This window comes from Camelus bactrianus, chromosome 9 (genome assembly GCF_048773025.1).
Source record: "Camelus bactrianus isolate YW-2024 breed Bactrian camel chromosome 9, ASM4877302v1, whole genome shotgun sequence".
NCBI lineage: Eukaryota > Metazoa > Chordata > Mammalia > Artiodactyla > Camelidae > Camelus > Camelus bactrianus.
This window is the reverse complement of record NC_133547.1, coordinates 66610519-66635126: the sequence shown is the minus strand read 5'-3', so window position 1 is coordinate 66635126 and position 24608 is coordinate 66610519. Positions and strand designations below refer to the sequence as shown.

The 24608-nt window shown below is 38.2% G+C and overlaps 1 protein-coding gene across 1 annotated transcript in view; it reads right to left on the bottom strand.

The window, feature by feature from the left end:
- CDH8 (cadherin 8) overlaps positions 1–24608 on the bottom strand; it is a 314446-nt gene that overhangs the window by 37600 nt on the left and 252238 nt on the right. Inside the window, exon 10 of the mRNA XM_010967244.3 lies at positions 13923–14040. Within this exon, the coding sequence (XP_010965546.2) occupies positions 13923–14040 (118 nt within the window). The remainder of the gene's footprint in view (positions 1–13922; positions 14041–24608) is intronic.

Below are 24608 nucleotides of genomic sequence, written 5' to 3'. Positions count from 1 at the left end.
TGAACAGATGTACTTGCTCCATCGAGTTTTTTTTTCTGTTTAGGAGAAGGGGACGCTCTCCACAAGGTCTTCTGTATGAAGCTACATTAAGTGCGTGCATTCATTCATCAGTCGCTTACATTCTTTAAACACAGCCACCAATTATCAATCTTTCCTTTGAGCCCATGAATTATACTCTAAGGTCACATAATTTGTTTTTTAAACGCCATGCAATGCTGCTAAGTAACACGTGGATGCTCCCAGCTTAAGAGGAGACTCGGTCCGAGAAATGCAATACTTAGCAAAGATCAGCTAGCAAGCGATGCAGCCCACAGACAGAACCAGCCTGCGGACGGCGGCCTCCGCACCTGTGTGACGGGCTCTGTCGCTGCTCTCTTTCATCATCGCTGCCCCTGAGAGTGTTTTATGTGTTAGAGGCCTGAGGAAGTCATGAATTGTGTGGGATTAAGGGTAATAGAATCACAGCTGGAACAGTCCATGCTCTCCCTCTTTCTTCCAATTTTCTCTGCATTGCAACTTTTTTCCTTCTGCGCCTTCTAAGAAAACAAACTAATGCGCGCTGTCTGGCAAGAGGCTCAGACCCACTGTGATGCGAATGGTCTTCTGTCCATAGAGCAAAATCCAATGGACTTTAAAAAGCAGAGTTCGCAGGGGCCCAGGCACTTGCTAGTAAATTCTCTATCTGCATAGTCTCCAGAGCCTGGTTTTGGCCTTGCTTTCCTAAGGTTCCCTGGATCTCCTAATGGAACTGCTGCCTTCCTTTCGTCTTGGCCCTGGCTCCCCAGGAGCCGCGGGCAGCCCGGGTAAGCAGCACCATGGCTGAGTGCTCCTCTCAGGAAGGAGAGTCACAGGCGGGAACATCTGTGTCCCTAGGAGTGAGTTTCTTACTTTTTGGAAATTCCTGCTGCGATATCACCCTCCCTCACTGAGCCCTCCTTATCCTTCTTTAGGGTCAGCATGTTGAGATCCAGGTTACATTTCAGGGAAGGTTTTATACAGGTGGTTTAATCCCTTAAAATTCCATTCCTACCTGATGCCAGCGTCCTCCTTTCCTCTTATAAGGTCCCACCAACTTTGCTACTTGGTCCACCTGAACTGTGATACTAAAGCCCCTGCTGCCTTTCTGTTCTCTGCCACTGGCACAGTGTCATCGCCCTTCTGAGGAGGAAAGGCCCTGAAGAGAGAAATGCTATGATGCTAAGTCTCCGTGTTCTGCACTTATAAACAAGACCAAACACATACCCCAATGATGCATTTCCCGGAGAATTGTGCATAGCCAAGATTTGGATTTTAAACTCTCACTTTGCAACTTCAACATTGAAAATTGTGCTTTTGAGAGAAATGAGTAAGTGATTCCTTGTTAATGGTGCTTTGCTTATTTTGAAAGACACTGTATTAAGGGATTAAGCAAGTGAGTAATATAACAGAAACGAGGTCTTTGGAAATGTGCTTCTGTGCAGCTCTCACAGTTTGCCTGTACTCCAGCCTCAGTGGAGTGCTGGTCTCCAGGGCGTGATCTGGATACTCAGCATGATTTTTGTACTTAGGTTCTCGTTCTTTCCCTCCAGTTCTGTTTATAAGCCAAAGTGCTCTTCTGCAGGTTTATTAATAGGAATACTGTATTTCATTTGTTCTAAGGTATATGCATATATTCTTCATGTTTTAATATCTGAGAAACAAAGCTGTGTATTATAGTTGAGGGCCCATTGTATTTAACTGTCAGCTTTGTAGTAGAGCATTATTTTTCTTAGTTGGAGATAAATGAATGCTGTATCTCATTAGCAATATCTTACACTTGGTGATGCCTAAGTTTTAAGGCATCAGATTAGCATTTGGGCTTCTGTTCAGAAAAAAGCAAAGATAACATGTTGGCCTGATCTGGTTTCAGGCCACTATGATTGACCTATCTCAGTCACAGAGGCTCACTAGACCACACTGAGGTACAGGTATGATGCCCTAGTTTAAGTCCCTACTTTGTTCTATATGAATATAAAAATCCTAGAAACATCCAAGGAAAAAAAGATACTGATCTCGGTCAGGAGTCAAGTATTTATGTGTCTCTAACTTAGATCTCATAAATGTCACATCATACTAATAAAAAGTATGTATTATGTGGAATCACAGTACTACAAAAGTCCCATTTCCAAAAAAATAGTGAGTGCTCCTAAGTGCTTCCCCCCACCGCCATTTAATGCATTTTAGACTCTTCATATTTAAAAAAGTTTAAATGATTTATCTGTGTTCCCTTGTCCTGACGCATTGTGTATATATTTGAGTGATTATGTATGTTCATTAAAATAGGATAATGCAGCATGAATAAGGTATGAGTAATCAGGATTAAATGGTGGTTTTCTCTTGCAATTTCCCATTACAATTCACTGGATACCTTCTGTCCAATTGATTTCTGTGAGTTTTAATTATTAGAAGATGTGGGAAAAGCCAAGGAAACACCCCTATAGGGTTGATTACCCAATTTGTATGATTGGTGTATACTTTGTTTCTTCATCAAGGGGCCACACCAGGGCTTCAACCAAGTTTCTGGAAAGCATCTTTCCTCCATTTCTGACAGACTTGATTATCGTGGTGTTGCTGCTCCTGGTGTTTTTAATCTAGAAATTTCAGCTTTTTAATTAGACATCACTTCCAGATTTTGGCAAAATGTGGACCATCAGTCAGTTTTTGTGAGTTTCATTTTTTCTATATCCTCTATATCACTTTTTACATCTATATCTTTCTATATCATCACTAAATTTAGAGTTGGAAGTTGTGCTAGACTGAATCAGGTCTGTTAGCCCAGGACGGGCGTCTCAGTTTTCTTCCTAAGCGTGGGAAACTAATGCTTTACTGTGACTCTTAGTAACTCGCTATCGTCATGAACTGCAAGGACCATTACGAGGATCAGACACGTGCAGCCTAGAACCACCCTTGACGTGTAGTAGCTGCTCACGAGGCAGCAGGCGTAGCAACGCGTTCTTTCAGCCCTGCCTCATCTACACTAAACCATTTGACGGTTTTTGTCTTCTTTTTGATGTTGCCAGGTTTTATTCAACTCATGCTGAGATGGTCTTCTCTAATGCTTAGTGATTAGTTTCTGACCTTCTGGCGTTTGAAAAAAGAAAGCACAAGTGTTTGAAAACTGTAAATAAAATATCACCAGTTGTGCTGAGCAGTGTTGTAGAAGTGCAGCGTCAGGCTTTGGGAGGCAGTATGTGCTGCTGGTGAGGAAGCAGCTTTAGCAGCTGGGTAGCTGCGTTCTGTGCCTGGCAGGTCAGAAAACACGTCTGAGTTTCATTTTCCTCAACTGCAAAATGGCAGTAATAATACTCTCCCTGAGTATGTATAGTAATAGATAGCTGTTAGTGTAAATTACCTGAAATAATAGGTGCTCAATAAATTTTAGCTTTTTTTCTTTTTTCTTTTTTTGCAATTTGATATATAACACATCCGGAGTAAGAAAGTACAGATTTATCTTAAAAATAACCACAGGAATTCTCAGTAATATCCTAAGCAGAGATGTAAGCATACTTTCTAATTTTTATAATCCTTTTTTATATTTCTCAATGAAAGTTGTTTTGCAAGCAGTTATATTTCCATGGCATTGTAATGTTAGATTATTTCTTGGGGAAAAAAAAGTTCTTGCAAAATTTTTTAGAAGAAATATTTTAGAAAGACAGAAAAGTTATAACAGGATTAATATAGGGGTATAGGTTTTCATTTTGTTTCCTCTCTACCCAGTCAAAATGTGAACTTTAATTACCAGGGTACATTTTAGTTTTCTTTCTTTGGGAAAAAAAGATAATGAATTGTAGGTAATTGTCTCTTAACCATTCTAAAGCTTTCGTTATTGAACTTTAGTCTGCCAACATTTATAACAAAGGCAAGTTTCATATCAACTCACAATATGTTTTGGAACTTGGCCAAAGTTATTTATTATTTTTAAGATTTGAAACCATGCACTGAGAAAACATTCATATATGCATACGTACATAGACATGTGTATCTTGAATATTGATATACATAATATGTGTTTATATCAATCTACTTTCCAGACCCATTAGTAAACTGTGTGTGTATGTGTGTGTGTGTGTGTGTGTGTGTGAAGAAAAACTGCCTCAATGTGTGAGACACATTTTTTATCCTGTGAAAAACATCAAGAATAGATACAAATATACTCTAAATACTAAGAACTACTTCATTAATTTTCTTTTGTGAATCAAGCAAAGTCTTATGATCATAGAGTTTATGGGTCTCCACAGAATATTTCACTGCAGTTTTGGTCGTTCCCTATTTCTCCTTTATGTAAACTACTCATATATCTGAGCATTCTTCCTTGACTGGGACAGACACCTCTGCCCATAACTGTTTGCTCTTCTCTCTGTAAAAGTTCATTCAAGCTCTTCCTTTTTGAGAGCTCTCTCTGATCAGTCAAAACTGAATCTGATAATTAAGTATCTTCATAAAACTCTCAATTTTCCTTGTCTGCAGGCTTAGAAGATAAGCAAGGCTTACCAAATTCTAAACTATTAGAACCATGTATCATATGTTCATTGAGTTCTTTTGATGTATTGGAATAATTTAATTCTTTGATATATCCAGAAACCTGCTCAACATACTGAGAGAACCTACAATATTGTAGAAGCACATCTTTTAACAATATTATTCAGTATTTTAATGTGGACGAGATTTGGTGCAATAATTTCTAGTGTAAGGATCACTTCCACTTGCATTATTTCTTTTGAAGGTTGATAAAGAAGACAGAATACCCAGAGTATCACATAAGTTCAGGTACTACCCTTGGCATTTATCCTACAGTCTTTCATTTGTTCATCACAGCAGTTTTGTTTTAACACTGACAAACACGGTCTGTTACAGAAAGTTACAGAATGTGTCCAAAGTCACATTTTCATTAATTGGTGGATGTGAGACTTGTCTGATTTCAAAGTTGGTGGATATTTCTCCTAACACCACGTGTTTTCACATTCAGTATGTTAGAATAGGTGAGTCCTTAGCTCCCAGCACTAACCTATTCATTTTGTGCAAGAAGAAACGGAAGTCCAGGGAAAAGTACATCACAGCGTGACCTTGATGAAACTAGCAGTGACTGGCCAAATGAAAGCATGAAACTCAGAGAAGGATGAATGTGCTCAGCACACCAGGTACAGCATCACCCTGTTTCAGACTGCTGGAAGATAATCAGCGTTCAAAAGGCTGAGAATAATATACCCAAGCAACAGAGGGAGGAAATTCTAGTAGGCAGTCTACTAGGGTGAAAGCAAAGGCAATGTGTAACCCAAAGAGGTCCAAGGACATCTTCCTCTACAGAGCGCGTGAGCCCATTCATCCTGGTGGCATCTTAGGGAACAGATAGAACAGGAACCGACATCCCGTCCAGAAATCAGCACACCACCATCCTCTAGTTGCCAGGGGCCCTCAGGAAACATTATGCCACATTGGAAGTTAGCCAAAACTTGTTAACTGACACGTATCTAAACCAACTGTGCGAAGGAACGGGAAAAGACATGAACTACTTATAATGAGACTTGGGTCAAAACTAGAATGGAGTCTAAAAACCTGCAAAAATAGAATCATCAGCCCCGGCTCACAGTGCTGCAGCACAACCGCAGTGATGTCTTTGGATCACTATGAATTTGGAAGGAGCTCACCAACATGATTTGACTCTGCAAGCAGAAATGTACTGAAGAGTGTGGCTCAGCATCGTTCGTCTAAGCTCAGGAATCATGAGGACAGCAATCTGAAACTCACAGGGAGTGTTATCTGTTCATGACTACAGATGTCTGTCACCGCCCTGATCAGCCAAATGCTTTTAAAGATGGGAGAGATGGAATACAAGAAAACCTAACTCTTTATGTAGAATACGTTTCACAAGTTGGGTAAGATTTAAGAGGGAACTTTATTTATGACAGTATAGAAGTTAGAATGTGTGATCATTCCTCCACAAAACACAGTATTTTGCAGGCTAGCTTGTGAATTTCTCCACCATATGACAAAAAGCCATGTTAAATTATAGCCTTCCTCTCTGAGAATTCAAATTAGTTTAAGACTGAGTCCTAAGGAGAACAACACTACTCTGTAAAGGAGGACAAAAACAGTGTCTGTTTTATTAACTGCTTTATTTCCAATTCCCAGGGTAGTGCCTAGCACGTAGTGAACATTAAATAAACAGGTGTTGAATGAATATGTGAGTGAATGAAGATATGCTCTGTTATTAATAACCTCAGAGGACAGTGGAGGAGAAATCCCTTGACTCAAGACGGGTACTCGTGTCTGCCTTAGTGGTTACCACACAGTCTTGCAGAGAAAAGCAAAGAAAACTTCACAGCCACTGTTAAGTACTCCCGGGCTCTGTTCACAGATGAGAGGAACAAGGGATTTTATGAACGACTAGAAATTAGCTAGATGGAAAATAGAGGGAGCAGAAGGCGTATATTCCAGACGGAAGCAAAGGAGAGTAGATGTAAAGGGCATCATTGGTTCTGCATGTTCAACCTAAAGGATGTATAAAATCAGAACAATGTAGAAGGGAGGGAGTGATGGAAGATGAAGTTGGGGAGATAGACATCTATCATCATTGCCTTTTTTAAAGCACACTGCCACTGGTTTTTAAAAAATACATTTGAAGTCTGTGTATCTAGAATCTACTGTCTTCATAATCTGGCTATTTACTAAGGTGCTCCTAGTTCAAAAACCATATCATTCCATCAGCCCTCAAATATCCCATCTGCCTGAATATGGAGAGCTGAATGCAAGTGGATCAAGAGACAGAAGACCCAGTCCTGTGGAAACCTACAACTTTTAGGTCCTCTTTAGAGTTATCCATGGATTATATTATGGTAATGAGGGTTATATTCAAAGAACTTAAGTTACCCGAATACTCTTCTCATTTCTCCTTCCCCCCTGTTTTACTCATGGCCAGTGTTTACTGATACATTCAATCATTGGCCTTTCAGGTATGGAGCAGCTAAACAAGATACCATTAGTTATCATCCAAGTCCTTACTTTGGGTTCCTTTTTAATAATCTTGTTTGTTGCACTGGGTGAATGAAAGAGATTCAGGGGGCTCAGAAATCTGTAGAAGGAGGAGAGAAAGAGGGGAAGGAAACTAGTATTTAGTGAATGCCTCCTGTTTACCAGACACTAAACTTACCACATTTTAATTGTATTTTACTTAAAGTAATATTTTTTTATTCAAAACAACATAGGGGTAATTATTTTCGTTTTATAGATAAAGGCGTAAGGGTGTTCAGTGATTCATGCAAGTTCTCCCAGTTCGTATTCAGAAGAGCTAGGGTTCAAAACGAAATGTTCTTAACCAGGAAGTCTGTGTTATTCTATATTCCACAGGGGCTCTCTTTTATCATTCATTCTAATTCATCCCAAGTCAACTTTTTAAATGTTTATCTATGCGTGTGTCCCTTCTACTGTGTCCAAATTATTTCTCTGCCTTCTCTATACACTTGAACAAACTGAAGGATCCAAAGCCCATGATGTGTGTTATTCGGGTCACATCCCTAGATGGAATGTCACATATGCCCAATGTTGTGTCTATAAAGTGCTCAAATTAATTCAAAATGCAAACTTCTGTGCTGAAAGGAGATGAAATGACTGTCAACTACATGTAATACTTTTGTAGAAAAGGAGAATTTGCATAGACTGACAGCTCATTTTGTTTCCACATTCAATTTTAATATCTGGTTGTGCTTACCAAAGGGCAGTCATGTTTATTTGGCACCCACAAAATCCCAAGGCCTATTTTGATGCTTGCAAATAGATGATAAATCAGTAAATAACATTATTCTTTAATGGCACACACAACAAAGTGGTCCAAACGAGATTTGATAAAGAAAAAACATTTCCCTGAGTAATTGTTTATACTCCCCCTGATGTTCAAGTGATCCTTTTATTGTTTTATTTTTCTTTTGAAGTAAACATCTCAGAAAGCAAAATTCTCAAAAAAAAAAAAAAAAGTTTCTATGCCTGCCTATAAGATAACTAAGATAACTTCAAGATAACTAACCATGTGCCAATTTATCTCTTGGTTTTTCTCTTTCAAAAATCTTCAGAATTAGAATTCTCTATAAGGATCAGAAGTGATTGCTAGCAAATTGATAGCAAAGCTCTGTTCATAACTTTGAATAGCATATGGACAGCTACACATACAAGCATGTGCAACGTGTCTAAATTATATCTGCAGGAGTCAGTAATCTCAGAACTAAATTGTCTTCAAAAATATACACTGAAAAGATACTGTGCCATGCTGTATCTGACCAGAGCAATACTTTTAGGATCTTTAATTTTTGCAAAGGGAATTCTTAACTTTTGAAGGTATTCCTGTATTATGATTTTAAAAAGAAAAGCAAACATGCAAAAATGATACAGAGACTATACAAAAAAGAAGAATTTTCCGAAAACTACTTAAGCAGAGAAAATCTAGTTTTCTGAACCAAACTATATAGTTATACTTAACTTGGAAAGTGCAAGTACAGATCTGTTATCTATTTTTCTTAGCTTGTACATCGTCCTTAATTACAGTTTAGACGACAAAATGAAACATAAATGGCTTTTTATCAACGAAACATTGCTGGAAGCATAAACAATAAATTATGAATTACTGAAGCAGAAGCCTTTTTGGATCATGTATGCATAATGCTATTCTGCAGATTCGGAATCCCAGTTGGCCCTTCTGTTTCATGCAAATTGAGCACTACCTTTCATGATTCAACACTGAGGAAAAACACCATGCTTCGTATGGGTAAAAGCGAACACCTTATATGAAAAAGACCTCTTTGTCGATGGTTGGGGCTGTGCAGGAGCCCACTGTGGGAGCAGGGCAGGCAGGGTCGCCATAGTGGAGACACACAGGTGCAAGTATTCATTATCGCACTCACGCAAGCACACAGTTGTCACTCGCTGCTTAGGTCTGGTTGCCAGAGAAACCCAGCCATCGTGAAGCTGCTGCAGCTGAGGGATGGCGGCTTTTGTAAAGGCCGCTTGAGGAAAGAGATGCTATTCAGACAAGTGCTCTGTTTCAAAGCAGCTTGGTATAATGGAAGAACTTATAGAGGCCCACGGTGGCCAGAAAGAGGACAATGGGCCTACCAAGGTGGTCCTCTTTGCTGTGTGGAGTAACAGGAAGGGTTTTCATGCCCACTTCAGCCCAGATCAGGCAGAGCTGTTCTAAGGTGGAGGAGAGAAGGACTCTGTTTGCCTCTAAACCTGCATTCTGAATACAGGCAGGGCGTGCATGAGGATTCAGCTGGAGAAACGATGGAAGACAGAGGGTCAGCTCTGGCTGACTCAGAATGAGGGAAATCCACTTCCACTGTCAAACAGTGAATTTTAGTTTTGTGACAAGGGGACTCTGAGATAAGCTGACATTCAGAAGAGCAAAGGACGGCTGTCTTTAATTTTCCAACTTATGTGAAATGATTCCCAGAGTGTGCGCTGGGAGGTTGTGGGTGATTTAAAACAACTTGATACACCAGAATGGAGGGTCACGTCAACAATGTCCGTTGGACACAGAGTCATCTCCTTCTGTGTGTAGAAAGCTGCGTTTCATTTTGGCAAAGGAGAAGGAAAAGACAGTCTGCATATTTAAAACCAGATCAGGAATCCCAACCATTTTATTTTGTGGCTGATAAATATTATTATTCCCCTACCTTCTCCTCCTGTAAATCTATCCCTTTTCTGTCTCTGTGGTAACACCCTTTAGGCTGCAGTACACTGCAGTGCCTGCTAGTGAGGGTCAGGTCAGGGTTTTCACGACTACCGAGGCCATTTTCAGAATTACTGTACAAAGTTAAAAAATCAGCCGAGTTAAAGCTGCAAAGAGTCCTGGTTGAGAATAATAAGCCAGAAGAGAGAGAACACGGCATGGAAATGTAGGAATTGATGGATTCACATAAATAGGATCTTGTTCCCCTACTGATGAGTTTTTTCCTATGTGCCAGACATCGTGCTAAGAGCTGTGTGAGCCCTCGGTTGCTCGCACCCATCACAGCACACCTATGGGGTGGACTGGTAGTGTCGTCCTGGTATTACAGATGAGGAAACTGAGGCTTAAAATAACTTCCTGTAGTCAGTGTTCTCACAAGGGATGCTTCTAGAGGATAAAAAGACATGAAACACACAGTGATTGAAGTTGGCCATTCAGCTGAGATGGAAACCCCACAACACCAAACATGAATTATACTCTAAACAGGTAACCACATAATGGACACTGAGATATAACCCAAGGCACACTTATGTCAAAGCCCTAGTCAGCATCTACAAGATTCAAATGATCACAATAATAATAATTATCACTCATTATCACAAGCATGCCTTTAGAGTGAGGTTCTTACCAATAGACTTTTGTTTAAAAAAAAAAAAGTCAGCAAGAAGAGAAAAAAAACTTAGGTCGTCAGATACTCGGGTTCCCCTGCTGTCATTGCTTAAACGTAATCAAGCTGTAAATGAGGCCAGCTCTCCTGTCTACTTGTTTCCTTCCCACAAGCCCTCTTTAGGGAGCGAAGTTTTATGTTTATTCTCATTTCTCTACACACGTGATTCAAATAGTTCAGTATAAAACAGGAAGACTCCCATTTCTCCAGCCTGCTTTCTGGCAGTTGCAATTAAGCCTTTTAACTACGGTGTGCAGGATAGAGAAGACCAGGTTTCTGCAGACCTTAAGTTTTCTGCATGCAAGATATTTCTGTATCTGGAAAAGGTCCATTTATCTTCCTTGACTTGTTATATTTAATTGTTGAGTAGCTTCCTAAAATATGGTCAGTCAAACTCCTTTTGTTTATAAATTAACCCACCAGGAAGATGGAGAAACCGATGTCTGGGCTGTGTAATTGAGAAGATTCAAGGTGCTCTGGTTGTTCAGTGTGTGCATGTGATGAGAGTGACGTCACATTGTTGACCTTTGCTTTCCCCTTTATCTGTATCAAAGGGGGCTTTCCTATTCTGGCAGAAATATTATTCTCATATATTCAGAAAGAGAATTATTTGTGAAATCACTCAGCTGTGTAGGAGACAAGGGACAGTTAATTTCTATTTCATTTTGTTTTTGGTTATGAATTAGTCAGCTGAAAACTGCAGAAGGACCAATCTGTATGAGAGAGGAGAAAGATCACAGTAACTTTGGGTTCAAAGACACGCCGCAAGTTCCTTAGAAAATGCCAGACATGGAAACCGTCTCCTTCAAAGAGCCAACTAAAAAGGCGGATCACCTGTCCCTCAATTACGGATTTGAATACATTGACTCTCTCAAAATCGTAACCTTCATCTGATGGGCTGAGACTTGTAAATCGTGATGCACTTGTTGGAGAAACACCAGCTATTGACCGTTTCAAATTCCATCTAAATAGGACTATACCATTTGATTCTCTCCATGTTTCAAACATAAAATATACCATAGTTTTAAACTACGTCACATCTAGTATTTGAAAACTTTCTGGTGGTTTTGTTTTCTCTCATCATTAACAAGGAACGAACAGGCTCACACATTTTCTATTTATCTACCTACTTACCAACATATCTCCAATATTTTAAATCTGACAACTTCTTTCCAATACTTTGTTTCTACATGTTAAGAGAAGAAAAATAGGGTGTTTTTTTTTTCCTGTTTTTACAGAAACTACCCAGATGCCAGATGCCAAAAAAAGCAATGGTCTATGGAATAAAACTCATGAATTTCTGACCTAGGAAGAGGGAAATAGATTATAAACTTGACATAGCTATTCTAAAGACCTGTGAGTTCATGATATATTCTATGGAGATGTTGAATATTTGGATCCTAAATCCAAAATCACAGTCAACATATGTCCTGGTTTCCACAAGACAGTCCTGGTTTATGGTTTTTCCAGGCATAAATATAAATATAAATAGCAACCCCTTTCACTTTAAAAAAATGTCCCAGTTGGAATAATAAATTATATGGTACTTTTGCAAAATAAATCAACACATAATTTTAAATAAACAATTGTGGCACAGAGAGTGCTCTGTCTCAAGTAATTTTGCAATGCCTGGCATCTTTTTTTCTCAGTTATTACACACACACACACACACACACACACACACATCTACACCTGTGAGGTAAGTCAAAACTTCTATTTTCTAGTTTCAAAATAAAACAGATAACCCACATGCCTATAAATACTCTATTACAGGCTTTGTTGAAATGTGTGATGAGGCAAAAAGAGGTTTCCTCAGTGTATAAACTTATTATTTTACAAAGTAAAATTCTAAAAATTAGAGAAAACACTTGAAATTCATTTACTGCAGGACTAAAATCTTGTCTTTAAAGGATTTAGTGCATAATAAATACAGTACAAAACTACACTTTCGTAGGTGCCCCGTGACAACCTCTCATTCGCCCAACACATGTCTTTGCAGTGCCTTTGATGGGCCGTACCCGCAACAGGCATTTCTCGAAAACTGCAGAACGCGCAGAAAGCGCCAAGGAGCTCAGAACCTTCGGGATGGGAAAACATTTCTTCACAGAGAATTTTTAAATGTAGGGCATTTGATACACAAAAATAATGACTGATACCTATCAGCTCACAATCAAAGTAAGCGTGGGCCACACTTCTGCAGGCTTCCGGTCCAGTTTGGGATTTCCAAGGGGGCTCTCATCTTAGACATAGTCATGTGACTTTCACTAAAAAGAAATCTTGGCAGCATTAAGCAAAAAACAAAGACAACGTACCTGAATTAGAGCTCCTAATTTAGAGAGGCTAACACATGTCCCTCCATTATTGAGGCAAAAGATCAAGATTTTGTCTCCTTAGTTTTTATAATAGTGGAAGCCAACTAAATGAGTAATATCTGTATAACAACTTTCTCATTTCCTTTTCCGTGATGCACCCATATTTATCAAGGCATCCCCATAGAGCTAAGTAGCATTAAGTTTAGAGGTGAGGCCAGAATATATTTAACAAGAGCCATAAAATGTTGTTTTACTTCACAAAGCAAGTTTTATCAAAATCTGCTACCTCCCTGAAACAAAACAGAGCAAATGATCCAAACAATTGTCATGAACCAAATTTTACTCTTCTGAGTATGGCTTCTATATAGAACATTCAGAAATCTAAACAGATGCCTATAGGAAAGCCAGAGGACAGCCCCAGACAATACATTTACTTTGCTAATCATTCTGAAACAGCTGAAACTAAGACTTAAATACATCTGAGCCCAAATAAACAGCTAAAAATCCTTGTTAAATACACAGCAGCTTACGAAAGAAAAATGTACACGATAGACTTTTTAAAATGATCTATGACCTTCATATGTAATAGGCAATAGTTAAGCGAGACGGTTAATCCGAACTTGGTTCTCAAGAAATAATGAAATATATTAAATGCTCTCCATGAGTAAAAGACTTAACAACAAAATCAGTTCATGTTAGCTCCAAAATATTTGTCCTTCAAGAAGGATTTTCTGATCTAATTGCTATCGTCAAAGTTTGGTACAGGCTTAAAACAAACACCCCTAATGTGTACCCACAAACCAAGCAAAATTAGAATAGACTTTCCATACGGACTCGGTAAACATTCAGTTAAAACTTAACAGCTGCAAAGCAGAAGCCAACTCCTCCTGTCAGATGTCTCAGTATCTCAAAATTGCTGGAACTTTCACAGGGGTTAAATCTTACTGTTCATTTTTGTTTTTTTAAGTAAGGTGATTGAGGTATTCCCTGGGATAAAATTAACGCCCACATTCACAATTTCCTTGTCTATTGTTTCAATATTGGAAAGAGGAAGTGATGTAATTACCATGCCATTAGGCTGATAAAGCTAAGTTTCAATGCCTCATGGGTGAAAAAAAATTATTTTACTGATATTTTCAGTCAAATTATGAAATCACATCCTATTTTCCAATTTATAGCCTACTCTGTTTTACAGTGCTAACATATTTACCTTCATTTTTCCTGATGGTAAAATTCGGATTGTTGACCATTTCTGGAAGAAGACTGTATAAGAAATAATGTCCGTTTTTGGGGTCATCTTTGTCCATGGCACTCACTGTTTGAATGACCTGTAACATAAAACTTGACGTCAGCATTTCTGATGACATCAGAGGGCTCCCACTGCCTTTAAAAGCTGAGTGACATTCCTTTAATGGACCAACAGTTCAGTCCAAGGAATCTTTTTCAGTTTTCTAAATTCTTATGGATGGTTTGTGCCAGGAATAAGGAGAAACATTCATCACTTTAAAAACCTCAGCTTTGATAAAGTTGATGAAAATTAAGGTCATTACTTTTGTGCCCATTTGGTATCTGTGGCTTGAAATAGTAAATTTAAGGGTATTTGAAAATTCCACGGGGCAATTGCAGGTTTCTTTCCAATTGAGTATCTTTGGGCTTCTGGAATGAAACCTGGAATTGTTACAGTGATTGCAGTGTGACTCTTGGGAGGATCTTAGTGGTAAAGGCCTTGACTCTGGAATCCTCACAACTCTTCTCATTTCACTCATTAGGTTACAAACGTTTGCCAAATAGAATGTTCCTCGGCACAAACATCACTGCAGCAAACCTTTCTGAAGAGTTGCATCTGTTCCCTCCCAGTAATGAATACTGTTTTAAAGCTAGTGGATAACACATGCAAACAATGCTTTGGAGTGTATCCTGAGATGAATAAATTACAGGGATGAGAAGAACTACCACTGTGTGGGGAACTGTTTGAATAGATACACATACTTGGAATCGGTGCCAGTTGAATGTGCTTATTTCATTTGCAAAGCTGCGTTAACTTAGCGCTAAGATGTTTCTTAGGATGTCAAAGAATTAGCTTAATAATTCATATTTATGATTCTTTGATATTAATCACTGCAATATGAAACACTGGGCAACAGCTAATGTAGTAAAAAATTATAGCTTACCCCACTACTGTAAATAGCTACAACAGAATTTCTACCAAAAAATGCCTATGAAGCATGACAGTCAAGATGATATCAGATGTACCATAAAAAAATTAACAGGGAAATGCTCTCAGCTTTGTGAAGTTTAGAGAAGTGTAATTATGATACCTCTAGGTTATATCTGTTTGAACAATTATGTCCCATTCAACTTCGCCAATATCACTAAGGAGAAAAAAATGAATCACTTCTTTTTGAGAAAGGGGTGTCATTGCCTTGTAACTTATCACCTAAACAAGAGGAGAACCACAATTTAAGGACATTGTCAATAGCTGTGAAGTTTTGTGCTGTATCAGATGCACATGCTCTAAGGTAAGCAGTGCATCAAGGTTATTTGAGGCATAAATGAAATAATGTCTCTCAACGTCTATTTCTCCATTTTTTAAATGGAACACATCCTTCCTTTGTAGGTTTGGGACCTTGCGAAACGTCCTATCATGGTACTTCGCTTGAGTAACAGTATAACAAAAAATAGCACAAAATATAACTCATGGTTAAGACAATGAGATAGTCATTAAGGTGCTAGACTCTGAAATAAAGCTGCCTCCGTAAAAGTCACAGTCGCATCCTTTGCTCACTGCAGGACGTGGAGGGACTCCATACACTCTTTCAGAAACTCAGTTTACTCGTATTCCTAAGTTTTAAATAAAAATAATACTTTTCTCGTAGGGTCATTTTCATTCTTAATGTAAATCCACGTCAGTCTCTTAATACAGTGTCTGGTTCCTAGTAAACGTTCAGTGAGTATTAGTTCTCATCACTATGTATTATTTTTTTATTAAGGTCACTACCATGTATTCATGACATAGCACCTTAATAAACATAACAACTTTAATGTTATGCAAACAGGGCCTCTTCTCCATCAGATTCGTCGGGAATGCAGTTGTATTCACTGTATCTAAACAGCTAGCATATTTGCCTTGACACTGAAGTGCAGAGAGATGTCCCTAGGCTTCCAGTTTTATTAAAAAAGTATTAAAGTACAAGGGGCAAAGCGTGAAACACAGATGACTCACAGTCAGCCTGCATGTACAGATATTCAACAGACGAAGTTGACAAGAGCCTTCTTTCAGGCAGTTATGAACAGAGGGGGAAACAGTTAACTTGTGAGCACACGGAGCATCCCCTTCTCCCTTTACCCAATTTTGTTTTAAAAGACTTCAATTCCCACCTGTGCCTGTTGAAGAAGTAGTTCCTGAAGTGTGTGAGCAAAAGCAAATGGAGAGAGGATTTCCTGATGTTCTAGGGTGGAAATCATTCGTAACAAAATGCATTCTCAAAGCGTATTTAAGGGCTCGAACCCCTGTGAGTAACGCCGCTCCTACTGTTTCTAAGTAATCTGCGTGAAAAAGGCTCACACATGCTGCTGAACGCACCCGCGTGTTAAGGTAAGCCACGGCAACCAAAACGAAAGATGCAATCAGGTAGCTTACCTGAAGTCAAGGAGTATAAGCCCCTGTCATACCACATCTCAGAAGTACGGCCTAAACGTTACACCTGCAATGAGTATTTTTTTCCACCATGTATTTAGGCCAGGAACTCGGTTAGACATGCAACTTCTTGAGCCTGCTGAACCAAAAAGGCTTGGGGCAGGGCCTAGAAATCTGCATTTTAAGCAGTCTTCTAAGTGATTCTGATGCACACGCTTAAGTCTGGAATCCACTTTTTTGAGCCAAGGGACAAAACTGGTATTATAGGTACCTTGTTATTATTCACCAGGGGAGTCTGTATTGCCAAGCTGACATCAAACTCAGTGCATGATGTGTTGGGGGCAGAAAAAGTGATGAAATGGTGAATTTCTAAATTAATTTCCAAATATCCCATGAACTGGCTATGGTTAAGACTTTGGTTTAAACCATTTTTGACACTTCATTTCATTTTAATGCAGATGGCCACTGTCTGGTCATTTTTACCTTAAAATGCCTGGCAGATCACTTGAAGGATTTTATGCTATTAAAATGTACAAAGTTACCCATATTAAAAAGGCTGAAATGTCCATTGATGTAGTAACATCTGAGCACATTTGGCTTTAAACAATAGAAGACAAAGAAGAGAATTATTGAAGGAAGTGCTCCTGCACACAAGCAGATTTTATTTCAACTCACAACCGAGTTGATGACAAATGAAAACTGCACATATTCCCCACTGTGAGCTACTCTGACATCAGTTAATTTTTAAGTAATTGGACAACTGTTTCGTGAAAATGTTATAAAAATTTCTGGAGAGGACATAGATTTTTAGGAATACATATATAGTTTAGTAGTTTAAATATTGACCTTTCTACCAATGATGGTAGGTTGCTATTGAAAAATCGAATGTTTGGTAATTTACTGTCCTTAATTTTATGGGAATGAAAGCTAAAATGCATCTCTATCAGAAAAACAAAGTATATCTGGGGTGTTGCATAAGGAAATGATCTTGGGGACATGTTTGGATTTCAGCGGGAGTGGACTCTGATCTATTTTTTGAAATTACTGATTTGAAATCAAATGACATTTCTAAAGCATCACATGAAAAAAAAATGTTTTTGAGAATTATGAGCCATATCATAATTTTGACTCTGTTTTTAGAGAAACCACTCAGTTTATCAATAACACTAAAGCTAAGTTAGATTGTTTTTCTTCGTATAGTTTATTAAACTTTATTTTATACTTTTATACTAACTCAAAAATATTTAATAGCAGCAGGGTTTCACTGTCATTATCAACTTTTTAAAAGGCGAGCAGCCAGCAAACACGCACATTTCTGATTATCTGATCTGTTAACAACCTTAAAACTCTCACGGACTCTATTAGAACATCCCCTATGAGTTCCTGCAGGCATTACTCAATTGATTTGTTCTTAGGTGATGAGTTGGGGTTTTTTCCCCCTCTCACTACTGTTAGAATAGTGTCTAGCACATGGTAGCTGTTTAGTAAGTATTTGTCTAAATGAATAAATGGATGAATAAATAAATCATGTCAGGCATGTTTTAGTATCATCACCAGTATCTTACATAACCTTGAGAGGAAGGTATTAAGAGACTTATCAGACCGAACGCCAGCACATCAAAGACATTATATCTAACATCTGACCCCGGGTGAACTGGTTAACAAACTCCCTGCATCCTCCTGCCCTACTGTGTCAGGTTGCCCTCAAGTCTTGTTGACATTCATACCTTCTGCACATGTACTTGGATTAAACTGGGTCTTAGACCGCCAGTATTTTGAGAGTGCCTAAGGATGACCTTGTCTACTCCTGCCACCCGTGTACTTTGCTTTATGAGTATTAAGGTTCCCTTTTGATTTTGAAGGTGGTGGAAAGGGAGTAAATGAGAAGAGGGGATGTCAAAGGCATTACAGAAGGGACAGCATCATTTTTGTTTTCCTGTTCACTTTTTTGCCTATTACTGCTAGTTTATTTCTGGTTACTAGGGTTAACGTTTCTGAAATACCTCCTTCTGTTTCTTAGAGCAGTAGGTTTCACCTTGAGGAAGGAAAGGGTGATACATGAAAGTAAAACTGTATGACATTAATTATATATGCACCTATCTGAGAGGAAAATCCATAGCTTTTATCAGATTATCAACGGTGTCCGTAGCGGAAGAGAATACAACAAAATAGGCTAAGAATCATTCCCTAAAAGAGCGGTCTTTGAAAACAGAAATTATGCCTACCAGAGAGATGGTTATACCAACGATGACTGATTGAAAAAAGAGGAAATACGGGAATTTGAGAAATTATATTAAACCCCACACGATAGCTCAATTATTTTAAAACTGTATAATATAGTTCAAAACAAGCACTATTCGTGTCCACTTAATGATCAGTTCCTAGGTACTTTTGTGTAATTTGCATGGCAATCAAGCTTTTTCTTTTCCTGCCCAAAGTGTTTCCCCACGTCACATTTCTTTGCATGAATATATCCTTGTTTTAAAAAAGAATTATGTGGCTATTCAGAGCGTATATTTAGAGGTCTGACCTACTGAAAATACAACAAGAGGATGCAGATTAGACTGCATATGTCTCTGTCAAGCAGTAAGTGAAGTCCTCAGGCCTCCGGGTAGACATCTGGGGGTGTGCCTTCATAGATCCACTACAGAACTTCCGATGCTTTCCTCGGTTTCATTCTTTTTCACTCCCCTTTCCTTTCCTGAAACTAAGCTGAGATAAAATGGTACAAAGCAAGGACTCTTGAAGGATGTATTTATAAAGAGTCTGAATTTTCCCTTTTCTTTTGCTGGACTCTGCATATTTCACATGCATTTTGTGTACCTCTGAAATGATCAATATATTTTTAAAAATTACTCCCATCACTTGCTTTGCTTTGAAAACCTCCCTGGTAAGGTAAAAATACACAGTTTGTAACATAATTTAGAAGCCTCAACTTCCTTTTTAATCTCAACTCCTCTCCATTTTCCACTGTTTATAACTTCACAGGAGTATCTCCTGACGCCCTCTTCGTATCATACAAGCATTACTTCCTGGGCTGAAAATATATCTATCCTATTGTTTATACTTCTGGGGCAAGATTTTTCCAGCTGGGTTTCATGTACTAGTTTTATAGTTTTCTCTGAAGGAAATTTTTAAGATTTTTTGATCAACTATGTTTGGTAAATGGTGAAGACCATACAGCCTTTTCGGGATTTGTATGTATTTATAAATGCGAGGGGATCTTTTGGTTAAACAAAACCAACGGAGATAATGTTGTTTACCTCTGTTTAATACAGTGGTTCCCCACCTTACCAGGTAAAACATGCACACACACACGGACACATCACACACCATAGCGTATATTGACATGCTATCCCCTAAAAGTGTTTCTTGAGCACTTACTTTAAGAAATGCTATCCTCTAAAACCCTCTATGTGTCTTAAAGGCTTGGAGACTTCTTCAGCCTCCTTTTGAACACATTATGTCTACATAGCTTGGTGGTTCTAGCACTAATTCCCTTTGCTTCTCTGCCCTTTCAGTAATTCATCAGCTCCTCTTGGTACCAGATCTTACCCAATTTACGTCACTAACTGAAAGCTTAGAACTGAAACCTCCTAATGTCTAGTCTCAGTTTTACTTTTCTCAAAAAGACTTGCTCATCATCATGGCTTCTACGAACAAATAAAAACAAGCATGCACGTGTACCCACCATGCTTCCATCCTAAGTTCTGACCCACTAGCTTGTAGGTTGAAAACAAAACAAAGAGGATGCATCAGTCAGTAACAGCTCAAGATTCGTAAACAATCCTTTATGCCATTTTCTCTGTGGATTATCGATCCTATTTAGTTGAGGGGCCAGCATAAAACGTGTGGATTGGGAATCACACAAGAGGCTGCAAGCATGACTTCAAAACAGATTTAGATTGTGTGAGTTCCTGTAAGTTGATCCCTGTGTATTTGAAAGAAATAAGTCTATTAGCCCAGAAATTCACGTGGGGAAGAATGAAGTACAAGCCCTTCCTTCACCTTTGACAGATAGAACCCTTGTAAAGTATCAGAGGAGGCGTTACTCCAGTACAGGGGAATAGATTGTCCTCTTTCATATTGACCTGTTTAGGGATTATTTACAGTGTTTTGCTCCAAATCAAAATTCATAAACATATAACAATCGCAGCAATAAAAACAACAAAACAATACTATTAAAGTATATTTTGCTTTCCAAACTATGAGACCAGTTAAATTATATAGTACTAATCATTATAGTTATTTATTGAGCACTTGCTATTGAGCTAGATATTCCTAAAATATGAGAGTTTCACGTAAGTTAAAGCCCCAGGTCACAAAACTCGTAAATGGCAGGGCTGTGACTCACACTTAGATTCTGCTGGTTTCAAACCCTTCCACTGTATTTTTTCACTTACGCTTTTCCCTTCTGTCAAAATTGTACTCTAAAAGTTATACTTCTATGAATGACTCTCTTGAAATAAGTGTTTGTTACATATGACTTCTTCAAATACTGTTTTTTGCATTCCACTAATTTCCCATATCCTTACTCTACCCAAAGTAAAATGAAAATCACATTTTATATATTTTGTTGAGGCCATCAATTTCATCTGTTCTAAAATCATTCCTGTCTCTCTCTTGTGTATGCATCCTGAAAGATGCCCCCTGGCAGGAAAGTTAAAATTAAATCCTCCTACATTTATTGTTTCATGAATGTTATAAAATGCTGTAATTTCATTTCATTGTTTCACATGTATTAGAAAAAGACCAACAGAAACTAAAAATACAGTGGCAAACCCATTCATTGCTCGTGTTTATCAAGGGATAATTATTTTTACTTTTCTTTTTAAGCCTTATTTCCTTTCACTTTAATTTCCATGGAATGCTTTTGAATAGAATATTTTATTGGTCACAGGAGTTGATTTTTTTTTTTTTTTTTTTTTTTAGAAAAGTGCTCACTCTTGATCAGAATCTTATTGTCATTACTATTTTTCTGAAAAGTGTGTCATAGAAGCAATGGAATTTCAAAGTCTGCTTCTTGGGAAGCATTGTGAATTCCTAGAAAGTTCAAGGACTTGGGTACCTTCAAGAACAGACTTTGAAACCCATCTTTCCCACTTTTCATGCCCTTAGGTAAGACCCTTACTCTTTTTCAACCTCAGCTCCCATATCGATAAAATGTCATTGCGACACCAAACTCCCAGAACAATGATGCTGATTGCACGTTAGGTGTCTGCATACATTATTTCATTCACGGAAGCGTGCGGCCTCCGCAGTCACTTCTCTCCATCTCTACTGCCAGCACCTTAGGTCAGGCTACCATTATCTTTCGCAATTATAGCCTTCTCAGTGCTCTTCCTGCTTAATTGTGCATGCGTGCGTCTGTGTGTGTTTAGATTTTATTCAAACATAAAACTCCAATTTCATTCTTGCTTATTACACTTATTATTCGCAGCCATAGACGTCTTCAATTTTTCAAACAAACCAAGGTTTATCTCCCTTCAGGGTCTTTGCACAAGCTTATCCTGTTGGCTAGAAGGCTCTTGATTCCATTTCTTGTGTGACTACCCTTTCTCATTTTTTTTCAGTTTCAGCTTAAGTGATACCCATTTGAAAAGTACCGTTCTCTAACAACACTGTACAAAGTAGATCTCTGCTTTTTCTTTGTTCCCTTCTGTCTAGCTGTGTTAATGTTTCCTTCAACGCTGTTTTCAAAGTTTAAATTATGCTATTTATTCATCCTACATTTTTTATTACACCTCTTCCTCATTCAGTTCCATTGGAAAGAACACTTTTTTTGTTCTTTTCACATTGTTTCCCCAGGTCATATTATAATATTCAGCATCTTGTAGATGCACAATAAATATTGTTCAATAAATAAATGATTTTTCATTTAAAGAGGTTCACTTGTGCACTGTGTGTCTGTGAATAAAACAAGTGTTTCCATGGTAATATCTGAAAAACTAATTATTGAAATATTTGTCACTGCTGAATGGAATAAATTAAACCATGATTCTAAAATTTTGTGAACATCCATTACATGCCAAACATTGGCTAGATACATATCTATAAATAGAGGCTATTACCTGTTTTTTCTGACCTGTGATATTCCCATGATAAGCAGACTTTATACTGCTGCAGTCTTGGTCAGAGAGAAGGGATTAAGAGAGATAAAGCAAAGTATGCTTTTAACCCAGACGTAATTAAGTTGATGCTAAATAGCACATCTCAACTTCTATAGATAGTGATGAAGCTTAAATTATACTCCACTAGATTTATTTATAGTGACAGGGAAAGCTCCTTCCTGAAGGAAAAAGAGCTGAAGTGGTCTGTTGCCTAAATAATTCTCAAACAATAAGTATTCTGAGACTAAACAGGAGACCTTGACTCACACCTAGAAATGCAATATTTTCAGTACAGTCCTGCATCAATGAACTGCCTAATTCCGTATCATATTGCCCTAATTCCGTATGTATAGTAAGCAAGAGTTAAGCATCTGAAATAAAATCCTGGAGACCCTGTTAAGGAGGTAAGATGTAGAACAGAGTTATGGAAGGCCCTCTGGCCAACACTGGTCACTGACGTTCTCTATTTCTCTTCTGTGTTTGCTTCTGAGTGTGGTGGTATCATGCGTAGTGAAGGAAGATACTGGTTTCTCCTGGAAGAGCTGTTACCTGTTCCTCCACCCGTCCAGCCAGATTCCCATTCTCTTCAGACAGAATCTGCTTTATCCCAAGCTGACTCCTTCTCAGCATTTGATAGATGTTTCTTATCTCTGATGGAATGTGTCCTAGCTCAAGAAGTCTTTTCATTAAGATAGTTCATTTCCCCTCATCTCTTCAGCCTTTCTGCCCAGAGGATTTGACATATTTTCTTGCAATTCTGTCATCTCTAATTGTATGATATGTTTTCCAGAGAGAAAAGTCTATCAGGGAAGAAGACTGATGTTTAGGGTGGTGTTTGTCACTGAATCCCTGGTACCTAGCCAAGTCCTGGCACATAGTTTGTGTTCAATAAATATTTACTGAGTGACCAAAACCACCATCCTATTAGACACATGAACTTTCAGTTATTTATCTTGCTTTCTAATTGTGAAATCCTCAACCCATACACTTAAATTTGCTTTGACCACTAAGGAGGAGTGAGTAGAGAGAATCTTTGTACTTATCCTGTTAAACTGAGGGCTAAGTAATCTGTAGATGACTATATCATGCCGTTATTGTACTAAAGGTATCCATCATCTTATAACTTTTAACTTAATTTACCTATAACTATTGGGGGAAATGTTTTAAATAAGAGTAACTAGCAATCAGAAAATACCACATTAACATTTAATCTTGAAATGGAGGGAGTATTTAACAGGATTCTAATCAAAAGGGATTCACGTTGACTTTTTCTGATAAGGACTATGAACTCTTTCTCTCCATCATGGGTGGTTGTTACTCCCTTAAGGGAACCAATTCAAGGCAATGGCACCTTTCACTTCAGAATCATAAGAAGGTGGCAGGGACAGACAGGATTTCTCACCGTACTTTCAAAGTGAACCTATGCCAGTTTCAGCACATATGTATCATGAACGAGAGAGGTCTGTGTTTAGAGAAAAGGACAGTGGCCTCCCTTCTTTCTTTCTCTTTTGACTCTTTGTTTAAATGAGTCCGATTCAGTGGAAAAGAGTCAAGCACAGTAGAGTTTCCTATGTTCATGTCGATACTGGTTTTCATTTTGTGAGATGACTTAAAAACCTGCTTACAGCAGCTTGCTCAGTCCAGAAGGTTTTTACGGATTGGGGTTTTTTAAAAATGGCTTTTGCTTGATTATTGCTAAAGATCTCCAGCTGCATCATCTCCCAGGCAGCTGATCCCCTTTGAGGTTAGCCTTAAATCCGTATCTTCCAAGAAAACCAGATATTTCAGAATCACTTGTACTCCTTTCTCTGAGGCCATTATACAGCAGACATTAATTGTTGAAAAATACTGAGATGGCTGTGAATTTAGCGCTAATTCAGTTTTTGACATTTGTTTTTCATGAGAGTGTGATAATGAATATTCTCATTTCAAAGTGAGTCATCCATTTTTGTGGTATTACAAGACATGATCAAAAGTATATCTGAGCTGAACCTATATAAGTGAACACTATTAAGTGTGGATTACAAATATGAATTTTGGAGACATCAAAAATGAGATACTTGAGCCATTAAAAGTGACCTAGGAATGATGCAATGAATCAAACATGAGTTCTGACTGCCACAAGGAATTCAGGAGTTATTTGAACAAC